Genomic DNA, 11875 nt, shown 5'->3' on the forward strand with positions numbered 1-11875 from the left:
CAGAAACTGCAAGGAGCCTGTTCAGAAGGCCAATATTCTTAAGATTGCTGGACCGTTGTCTCTCCCAGCACCGTCAGCTCAAACCAGAGCGAGGACCTTTAATATAACAATGAAAGATGTGGTGCAAGATGTGGACGTGGTGGCAGGTATGCTCGTTATAAACTCAGTAGAAGTAAAAGTATTGATGGATTCTGGAGCAACTAGATCTTTTATTTCTGAAAGTATTCTTGATAAGCTAAATTGTGTTGCGTACCCTCTGGAACCTAATTTGATTATAGAGGTAGCAAATCAAGAGAAAGTTATTGTTAATAAAGTTTGTCCCGATTATGAAGTGGTTATAGAAGGTCGGCACTTTTCTGCTGACTTAATTCCTTTTAACTTAGGAGAATTTGATGTTATACTAGGAATGGATTGGTTGTCAAACCATGAGGCGCATATAGAGTGTAAAAGTAAGAAGGTGAAGTTAAGAACCAAGGATGGGGATGAAGTGATATTCAAAGGGAAAAGACAAGAAAAGAAATTTCTAACGGCTATCGAGACGAGAAGATTATTACGTCAAGGATGCGAAGTTTATTTGGCTCATGTTAAAGACGTGGAAAAAGAATCTGTGAGGATTGAAGATATTCCAATAGTAAGAGATTTTTCCTGATGTGTTTCCGGATGAATTGCCTGGACTACCTCCAGATAGAGAGATCGAGTTTACGATTGATTTGGCTCCTGGAACGGAACCAGTATCGAAAGCTCCCTATCGTATGGCGCCAGTCGAGATGAAGGAATTGGCAGCGCAATTGCAAGAACTGTTGGACAAAGGAGTAATTCGCCCGTGTGTATACCCGTGGGGTGCACCGGTATTGTTTGTAAAGAAAAAGGATGGAAGTATGGGGTTGTGCATTGATTATCGCGAATTGAATAAGTTGACGATTAAGAATAAGTACCCTATACCGCGACTCGATGACTTGTTTGATCAGTTAAAAGGAGCTTCTTGTTTCTCCAAGATTGATTTGAGATCTGGGTATCATCAATTAAAGATCAAAGCAGAGGATATACCCAAGACAACGTTTCGAACGAGATATGGACACTACGAGTTTTTGGTAATGGCGGTTGGTTTGACGAATGCGCAAGCCGCATTTATGGATCTTATGAATAGAGTGTTCAAGAAATATTTGGATAAGTTCGTCATAGTGTTTATCGATGATATAATGATATATTCCAAGACGGAAGAAGATCACATGGAGCATTTGAGGATTTTCTTGGAAATTCTGAGAAAAGAAAGGTTGTACGCTAAGTTTTCGAAGTGTGAATTTTGGCTAAAGGAAGTACAATTTCTTGGACATGTAGTTAATAAAGAGGGAATCAAAGTAGACCCAGCCAAGATAGAAGCTGTAATGAATTGGAAAAGACCCAAGACTCCTGCGGAAGTCAGAAGTTTTCTAGGATTAGCTGGATACTATAGAAGGTGTGTGCAAGATTTCTCTAAGATTGTTGTTCCATTAACGAAGTTGACAAGGAAGAACGAGAAGTTTGTGTGGACGGAAAAGTGCGAAGAAAGCTTTCATGAGTTAAAGAAGAGGTTGGTAACCGCCCCAGTGCAGGTGTTACCTGATGAAAAAGGAGAATTTTTGATATTTAGCGATGCTTCGTATAAAGGACTTGGAGGTGTGTTAATGCAACACGGAAAGGTAATAGCATATGCGTCAAGGCAACTCAAGCCACATGAACAGAAATATCCCACACATGATTTAGAATTGGCAGCAATTGTGTTTGCCCTTAAGATTTGGAGACATTATTTATACGGGGAAAAGTGCGAGATTTATACAGATCATAAGAGTTTAAAGTATATTTTCACTCAAAAGGAGTTGAATATGAGACAAAGAAGATGGTTAGAACTGATCAAAGATTATGATTGTGCGATAAACTATCATCCTGAAAAGGCAAATGTGGTAGCAGACACTCTAAGTCGCAAAGAAAGACTGAATATGTTAACGTAATTGGAGGAATTGATCAAGGATTTCGAAAAGATGGAAATATAAGTTCGGACTCCAGAATTTGGAGGTGAAGCAATATATGCGATGTCATTTCAACCTGAAATTTTGGAAAAGATCCGATGTTCTCAAGAACAAGTGATGAATCACGGAAAGGATAAGTTATCAGGAGAAGAAATCAAATCTCAAAAGGATGAAAGAGGAATATATCGTGTTAACTCACGTATTTGGATATCTAATGTTATGGAGCTAAAGCACGAGATTTTGCAAGAAGCGCATAACTCGAGATTCTCAATTCACCCTGGAAGTACGAAAATGTACAAGGATTTAAAAGAGAGTTATTGATGTCCGAACATGAAAAAGGAAATTGCAGAATGGATAAGTAAATGTAATACGTGTCAAAGGGTAAAAGCGGAACATCAGAGACCAAGTGGACTGCTTCAACCACTGGACATACCGGAATGGAAATGGGAACATATCGCGATGGATTTTATGGTAGGATTACCTAAAACCAAGTCTAATCATGATGCAATTTGGGTAGTAATCAATTGATTGACAAAATCAACACATTTCTTGCCGATAAATGAAAGGTTTTCGTTAGAAAAGTTGCTCAAATTGTATTTGGATGAGATTGTGATGCGTCACGGAGTTCCTGTATCTATCGTGTCTGATAGAGATCCAAGGTTTAACTCGAGGTTTTGGCGACAGTTTCATGATCATTTGGGGACTAAGCTAAAAATGAGTACGACATATCATCCACAGATTGACGGACAAAGTGAAAGGACAATTCAAATAATCGAGGATATGTTGCGAACCTGTGCAATAGATTTCAAAGGGAATTGGGACGAGCATTTGCCGTTAATTGAGTTTTCCTACAACAATAGATATCACGCGAGTATTGACATGCCGCCTTATGAAGTGTTGTATGGAAGAAAATGTAGACCCCCAACGTATTGGGATGAAATTGGTGAGCGCAAATTAATTGGGCCAGAGTTAGTTCAATAAATGAAAGAAAAGGTGGAAATGATTCAAAAAAGATTAATTGTTGCTCAAGATCAACAGACGAAGTATGCAAATCGAGAACGAAAAGATGTGCAATTCGAACCTTGAGACAAAGTCTTGTTAAAGATATATCCTTGTAAAAGTTTAACCAGATTCGGATGAAAGGGAAGTTGAGTCCTAGGTATATTGGACCATTCGAAGTTCTGCGACGAGTTGGGAAGGTGGCATATGAATTATCGCTACCTCCGCAAATGCAACATCTTCACAATGTATTTCATGTATCTCTTCTAAAGAAGTATAATGCTGATGCGAGCCACGTGATCGAATTGGAACCAGTGGAAATTAAACCAGATTTGTCTTATGTGGAACAACCAGTTCGAATCTTAGACCGAAAGGAGAGGACACTTAGAAATAAAGTTGTACCTCTAGTCAGAGTGTCGTGGAAAAATCCAATAGTGGAAGAATCAACTTGGGATTAGAAAGTGAAATGCAAGAAAAATATCCCCATCTATTTGCTTAGACTAGATTATGGGGACATAATCCTTTTAAGGAGGGTAGATTGTGACGACTGAGAATTTTGCGACGTAATTAAGTGAATAAAGTGTAATTTATGTGCTGTGATTATAAATTATGTGATTAAGTGTTGATTAATTGATTTTATTGTATATAAGTAACTGGAAGCGTAGATAGAAGCGTTCAAATTTAAAGAGTCAGCTTAGGAGTTAAGCTGTGTCATCGGGTCGTCAGGTAGAACGGAACCAGTCCTAAAAAGGAATTAAAGTATTTAAAATATGAATTATGTTTTATTATGTGAAATGAATGTTTGAGTAAAGTATTGAGTTCTAGTGACGAGTTGGTCGATAAAGGTAATTGTGAAGCATAATTAAAACGCCGAGCGTCGGGCCGTCAGGCAGAACGTGACCCGGTACGCGTAAAGAGGAATAATAATAATAAAAAGGAAAAAATTCTATGATCAGACATGAGTTGTGATGTGTGAGTATATGTGCGGGTTTTATATCAAGTCGGCCACCCGATTCGTCAAAATATCTCACTTAGACCACCATTTCCCACGACGACTCATTTAAACCAAAAAAAAACTAATATATATCACGCCGTTATATTAATAAAAAAAAGTTAACGGTGATGCTGATGTGTCAGCTGACATGGCGTTGAATAAGCAACGGCTAGCTTGACTGACTTCACTTTGACCCTCTGTATATATAGCAGACATACAAACATAGTATGGACTTCCAAAATCCAGGAAGACGTTTCTGGAGTTGTGGTAAAAACAAGGTAAATGATTACCTTATTGAATGATGTTAAAGAGTGATAATTGGTGTCCAGATTTTGTTGAAGATAAATACGATTGACGATTGGATGATGGTTGATAGTGACGATTGAATGAACACGCTGTTTAGGGTTTATGTTTAGCCCCAAATTAACCCGCCAAGATGTCAGTTTATTTGTTTATTCGGGTTATTTGTTTAATTTATTAGGGTTTCTTTCACTTTTGTTGTGTCACTTGATAGTTAGTATAATGTGGAACATACGTGGACTACCAGCTCACCACTTTTGACTGTTTCTACTTGAACTAAAAGAAATTTTAAAAAATTAACATTTTCTGTTAAATTTTTTAGAAAAGGATAACGGCGTGATATATATTAGTTTTTTAATGGTTTAAATGAGTCGCCGTGGGAAATGGTGGTCTAAGTGAGATATTTTGACGAATAGGGTGGCCGACTTGATATAAAACCCGTATATGTGCTTGCTTGTCTTTATACGTGATTACATGATCTGTTCATATTTTTACGGATTTAAGGGAATTATTTAATTTAAATAAGGTTTATTTAACCTTTGCACATTTCTATAAAATTATCTGAGTAAGGTAAAGGCATGAGAATTATTTTGTTATCTTCGAAATAGTCCTAGAGACTTTCAAAAAATGATAGACGGATTTATTTTATCACCGTTGCGTTTTAAAATGATTTTTATGTGTTAAAATGCTATTTTAGCGTGAACTTGTAAAATCATATAAAATCAACCGTACGCTCAAAAGTTTATTATAAGTAATGGTTGGAAACTAATTTCGAGATCTACGTCTTAAAATTATCATTCGCAATAATTTTCAACTTTCTGAGAGAGATATATTTAATATTCATTTTTTATTTTATTGGAGTAAAAAGTGAGAGTAAATCAACCAAAAGAAAAGGATTAGTAAATTACCAAACAACCCTTGCCCACTATCATATATAAACACCCCCCTTCTTTCTTTCTTTTCCGTGGCTCTCTCTCTCTTTCTTTTTTTCATTCTCTCTCGATCACTCTCTCTCTTGGCTTTCTTCTCTCTCGGTATATCTCTCTTTCTAAATCTCATCAATCCTTCCTAAATGCTCTTGAATAACACATATATGTAGGTAGAAGAGTGTGCATGTGTGTATATCCACTTGCATGTAGGTGTGTGTGTGTTGTGTGTGCTCGATGTGTGTGTGTTCACCAAGAACCTCTCGGTTCTTGTTGTTCTTGTTGATATCATCTTGTTTAAGCATGATTCCTTGCAAATGAATGATATATAAGATGTGCATGCTAGTTATTTTGAGGAATTGATGGAAAATGGGGGTTTTGTGGTTGGACACCCTCAAATGAGGGCACCACCGTGAAGCCACCGCCACCGGTGATGAACTCCGGTGAACCAATGGTGAGTGATGATGTAATTGCTGAGCTCTAATACACTTAAAACTTAATTTCGGTACTTGCATGTGGTGATTGTCTAAAAACCGAATGGTTTTGATCTTTGAAGTTATTGATTTGATTTTTGTTGAATAAAGTGATTGTGGATTGTTATTTTAGAATAATAGTGAGAAATTAGATTGGTTAGTGGTTTAAAAGAAGTGAAATCGTTGTTGCATGTTAAGGTTTGGTTCGGGTTTTGTACTAATAAAAGGGTAATGGATTTTGTGACTTGATTTTTGGTATAAAATAAGTTTAATTAGTAAGAAATGAGTTTGCATGTTAAATTAAAAGAGAAATTAGTGATGCATGTCATTGTTTGATTTTTGAAATATGATTTATGGTTATAGCCGAATGAAAAATGAGTATAAAGGGATTGGTTTGATGCTAAGTGAATGCATGTATGTTAATTGGAAAATTCGATTAAGGATTTAGTCACTAAGAGGTGTTCTGTTGTGTAATTCAAAATTGTTATTAAAATGAGTGTTTGATTTAATTAAGAGATGAATTTGAATTGCATGAAAGCATATATGTATGATTTGGTTCAAATTTTATTAATAAAGAAAAAGTTGTTAGTTTAAATGTTGGATTATGCTAGAACTAAAGTTCATTATGTAATTTTTGAGAAATTTGATTGTATATATATGGTTATGGTTCGAATTTTGATGTTAAAAGAAAGGAAAGTGGTTCTTTTTAAAGGTTTTTGATTGTGCTATATGTTTATGTGAGCTAAAGTGGAAATTGATTGATTTTGTGGTTGGTATTTGCAATAAGGCCGAATAGGCCATATGAACTTAGAATTAAAACTTGATTTATGGTAATCGAAGAATGATTGGGTGTGTATATGTGGATATCTATGGATTTGATTGTTTGATTGTGGTATGTGGTTCGAATTAAGGAATAAAAGAAAAGGGAACTAAGTTGATTGATTTTAAAAGCTATAAATGATAGTTATGGTCGTAAAGATTTAGTTGTGAATGAATCGTGCACTCGTATGAGTTATAATCTTTTGATTTTAAGAATAGTCGAGATTAAAGAGAGTATAAGTTGATTATTGAGTATATAAAGATATTCAGGCTATGAGAAAAGAATGTGTTATGTGCTATATGCATCTTCGTATAAACTATACTCGTATAGTTCGAGTTAAGAGTATAATCGAGCTATCGTATTGAGTGAACGTTCCGGGAACGAGAGTTGAGAAACTAATTAAGGTTTTGGTTTTGATTGTAGATTCGGAGCGTGAGGGCATTCAGGCTAGGAAAGGGAAAAGTATACTAGGTGGCAGTAGTTCAACCTTCAGGAAAGCGAATTCAGGCAAGTAACTCTATTTACTTGTGTAAATGGTTATAGAGAGGATATTGTTCATGCCAAGTAGTGTATTGAACTGTTAAAGTAAAGAACCCCTGTTATTGATTTTGAGATTCCCTGTCATTGATCTTATGAATTTGTTATTGATAAGCTTATTGATTCATCCCTTTGATAACCCCTTTTTCCTGATCTTATTATTTGTTATACCATGAACTGTAATAAACTCTATAAGTACCTTTACGAACCCCTTGTAATGATGCTTCGTTCCTTGTTTACCTTATCCCCTATTGATCCTTGAAATAGTTTTGATTTCCCTAACTTGAGTACCATGTTATCATTGATCAAGATCCCTAGACTTGAACTTTGCTTATTCCTGATTTATTCCCTTAACTTTGAATTCTTGAAATTGAACTTAAAAATGAGTATCGACTTGAAAGAGTCCGAATGATTTCATATTCTTGGTAATGATAAAATGAATTTAGTAAACCTACCTTTTTCCAACTCAAGGTTTTCCAAACGAATTCCTGATGGATTGGATTAGGACGTAAGAGGCTAGTGGGACAAGTCCAGTCATAGTAAGAGGCTAGCGGGGCTAGTCCAGTTTAAGGATGAAATTATGCCATTGGTACCTTAAAGACCGGATGGAGGTCGGTACGGGCTGATCACCCGTATTATTATTATGAAATGAAAAATAAGTGGTCCAATCAAGGGTTCCATAATTATTTAAAAAGGAATTGAAACTTCCTACTCAGTAATTGATTCTTTGAAAATGAAAATGGTTTATTTTGCTTTAAAAAGAGTTGATTGTGATATTGTGAACCTTATAGCTCGTGAACCCTGATTTTGATTCTGTTGATCATATAATTGATTCCTTATGATGAAAAGATTGTCGCTTTCCATTCGAAAGATCATTTGTGATCCTTTAACGATTTGTGATGAATGTCGGCTTTCACCCTGCCTTGAGCCTTGTTCCTTGAAAGCCCAAAATTTTCTTGATAACCCCTTTTCATACCCTAAAAGATAGAAATCTGCCACCTAGAGTTGAGAAAGTAGAATGCCCTGAGATGAGTAAAGTATATTGTGGATTTTATATTATAGAACTGCTTTTTAGTTACTTGCTGAGTTTTATACTCATATGTTTTGTTTTAATATAACCATGTCAGTTAAGCAAGAAGATGGCCAGGATTAGGCGCACTGCTCGTAAGAGCGTACCTAGTGGTCCCTATCATGTTGAGGGCTTCCAGTTTCCAGAGCAGGTAGTCCAGTTTTGAGTGAGCAAGCGCTTAGCCAAAGTGTTGTAAAGATACAATGGCTTATCAGTCGGTTCCAAGCCCGGATCGACTATGTATATTTGGTTTTATTTTGGGGTTGTAAGATATATTTTATGATTGGTAGTGGTAATCGTGTCTCATACTTTATCATGTTTGATCCTGTTGATAGCTAATCGGGGTTTATGCTTATTTAATTGGTAGATTAAAGGTGTGTGGGTCCTCATTTCCTAACCCCGAGATTGAGGGCGTCACATTCGTGAGTCCAGATTATCGGCAGAATGCTTGAAGCCCTAATAGGGTGAACACATGAATGTGCGGAGAGAGTGGAGTCCACCGGCAAACTATGAAAAGAGGGTAAGCAATTACACTCCGTTGGAAGTATCCATTGATCATATCTTTGAGGTGAACAAGGACAGAGGAATTTTTAAAAAACCAGACCGTTTGACTTCGTGGCAGAGTAGAGACAAGAAAAAATATTGCGATTACCACGAGTCTACCGACCACAACACCCAATCAGTATCTTCACCTAAAAGATGAAATTGAAGAATTGATCAAGGATGGATATCTGTGAGAGTGGATTGATAAGGTGAAATGATGCAGAGGAAACGATGACAAGGGGAAAGATGAAAGGCATCCCACACAGGCAGAGGATGTCAAAAAGACAGCGGAGGTTAAGTTCCAAAGGGGCGGAAGTATTCGGGCAATCTTCGGGAGACATCCATTTGTTGGTGATAGCAATCGGGTGTTGGAAGGAAGAAGTGAGATTTTACAAAGCCTAGAAAGTAACCTCAAGGTGGATGCTCCTCAAAGGCAGGACGCGCCCTTGGAAAGTGAAAATTAAATTGAGGTTGATGCTCCTCAAAATGAGGACGCGCCCTCCACACCTGCATTGCATAAAGACATGCCTTGTCCTGAGGTGGATGCTCCCACATATAGGGATACTCCCTCGAATGTAGGAATGGAAGTCGAGGACTCCCAGGACTTTGATTTTGATCTGGATCCCAGGATCCCTATGCCTGCCGAGAAAACGGGACCGGCCGAAGACATAATATCTGTTCCGGTCGATAAAGATGACCCACGCAAGGTTTTGAAGGTGGGATCTCAACTAAGTTATGAGATGAGGGAAAGGCTTATTCGTTTTTTGATTAAAAATCTCGATGTCTTCGCATGGAGTCATTCGGACGTGGTGGGGATCGACCCAGGGGTAATGTGTCATCGGATGAACATTTTCCCTAATTGCACGGGCATACAACAAAAGTGTCGCCCGGTGAGCGGGGAAAGGGCGATAGCATTAAAGGAAGAGGTAGATCGACTGTTGGAAGTTGGTTTGGTTAAAGAATCTTTTTACGCCTAATGGCTTGCAAATCCAGTGCTTGTGAAAAAACCAAATGGAAAGTGGAGAACCTGTGTAGATTTCAAAGATCTCAACAAAGCTTGCCCAAAGGATAGTTTTTCGCTCCCACAAATTGATCAGTTGGTTGATGCGATGGTAGGACATGCCTTGCTAAGCTTTATGGATGCATACTCCGGTTACAATCAAATCCCCATGTATGGCTCCGATCATGAGCATAGATACTTCATCACTGATAGAGGGTTATATTGTTACATAGGGATGCCATTTGGGTTTATTAACGCTGGCGCAACCTACCAACGATTAGTGAACATTATGTTCAAGAATCAAATTGGAAGAACCATAGAAGTATATGTAGACGACATTTTGGTAAAATCGAAGGAAGCAAATGATCATATCGAGCACTTGATGAAAATGTTTAACATTCTAAGGAGGTTTCGCATGAAGTTAAATCCGCGGAAATATGTATTTGATGTTGAGTCAGGCAAGTTTGTCGGGTTCATCATCAACCATAGAGGAATTGAAGCTAACCCCGTAAAGATTAAGGCACTGCTAGACATGAAATCTCCCACCAATGTGAAACAAGTGCAAAGCTTAACTGGAAGGATCGTCACGATGAACCGATTTCTTTCTAAATCATCCGACATATGCAATGAATTCTTTAAGGCAATTAAAGTGGCAGGGAAAGACTTTGTATGGACACCAGAATGTGAGGAAGCTTTTAGGAGGATAAAAAAATAACTGGGGAACCCTCCCATGTTGTCAAAACTATTGGATGGGGAGTCTCTAATCATATACCTTGCAGTTTTTGAGTATTCAATCAGCGCAGTGCTAGTGAGAGAAGAGGGCACGCAACAGTCACCATTGTATTATGTGAGCAAGCGATTGCACGATGCTGAAACTCGCTATACAAGTATGGAGAAGCTGGTTTATGCCTTAATCCTTGCATCAAGGAAGCCGCGCCCATATTTCTAGGTTCATAGAATTGAAGTTCGTACAACATATCCTTTGCAGCAAGTCCTTCACAAGCTGAAATCATCGGGAAGGATGTTAAAATGGGACGTGGAGTTGAAACAGTTTGACTTGGAATATATGCCCCGTACAGCAATCAAAGGGCATGCTTTAGCTGATTTTTTGTTGGAATTTGACTCTGAGGTTGATGATAAAGCTTTGGTAGAGTTACATCCCCCTCACACTAAGGAGGTCTTAGAGGAGTTTCCACACCCCTGGTGGATTTTGCATGTGGATGGAGCAGTTAACAATTGAGGAGCATGTGCATGCATAGTACTCGTGTCTCCGGAAGGCCATCATCTGATGAGTGCAATTCACTTCAAATTCTATGCGACAAATAATGATGCAGAATATAAAGCATTGATTAATGGTCTAAAGGTCGCTTTGGAAATGGGAGTAATGGAACTTAATTGCAAAGAGCGACTCAGAGTTGGTGGTAAACCAGGTAAATGGGGGGTTTCAAGCTCGGGGACCCTGGACGGAATTGTACTTGAGGTGCACACAACATTTGATTGGAAAGTTCAAATAGGTTAGGCTGAATTGTGTACCATGGGAAAAGAACAGCAACACGGATGCCCTGGAAAAAATGGGATCCCAACATGAGGCTGTTCTATTGGGATCTATACCCTTAGAGATCCAAGAGATTCCTACTATCCCAGAGGTAGAGGTGATGCAAGTAGATGAGGCTCCCAAGGAAACATGGATAATGCCCATTCTTGTCTATATTCATAAAGGGACACTTCCTGAGGATAAGTTTAAGGCTCGGCGACTCCACTACCAGGTTGCGAGGTATGTGGTGTACGATGAAGTTTTGTACAAGAGAGGCTTCAATCAACCGTTGCTCAGGTGTGTCGATGAAGAAGAGGGAAATTACATCTTAAGGGAGGTACATGAAGGAATTTATGGTAATCAATCGGGGGGTAACTCATTGGCGATGAAAGTTTTACGCCAAGGATACCATTAGCCCACGATGAAGGAGGATGCTGCGAATTTCTTTAGAGCATGCGATCGCTGCCAATGCTTTGTGAATTACTCGTCTATGCCAGCGACGCTCTTGACGCCTATGGTGAGCCCATGGCCATTTTCCATGTGAGGGATTGATCTTATTATAGAATTACCTAAGGCTAAAGGAGATGTCAAATATGTTGTGGTTACGGTTGATTACTTTACTAAATGGGCAGAATCTATGTCGTTGGCAACTATCACCGCGAAGAAAATTAAAA

General features: G+C 38.1%; 1 protein-coding gene across 1 annotated transcript; it reads left to right on the top strand.

Moving 5' to 3' along the window:
* Positions 1 to 11238: 11238 nt before the first annotated feature.
* LOC141690968 (uncharacterized) lies at positions 11239 to 11616 on the top strand. The gene has a single exon (XM_074495720.1). It carries the CDS (start codon positions 11239 to 11241, stop codon positions 11614 to 11616), a length of 378 nt encoding a protein of 125 aa, XP_074351821.1.
* The last annotated feature ends 259 nt before the right edge of the window (positions 11617 to 11875 follow it).

Source organism: Apium graveolens, chromosome 10 (assembly GCF_009905375.1).
Source record: "Apium graveolens cultivar Ventura chromosome 10, ASM990537v1, whole genome shotgun sequence".
NCBI lineage: Eukaryota > Viridiplantae > Streptophyta > Magnoliopsida > Apiales > Apiaceae > Apium > Apium graveolens.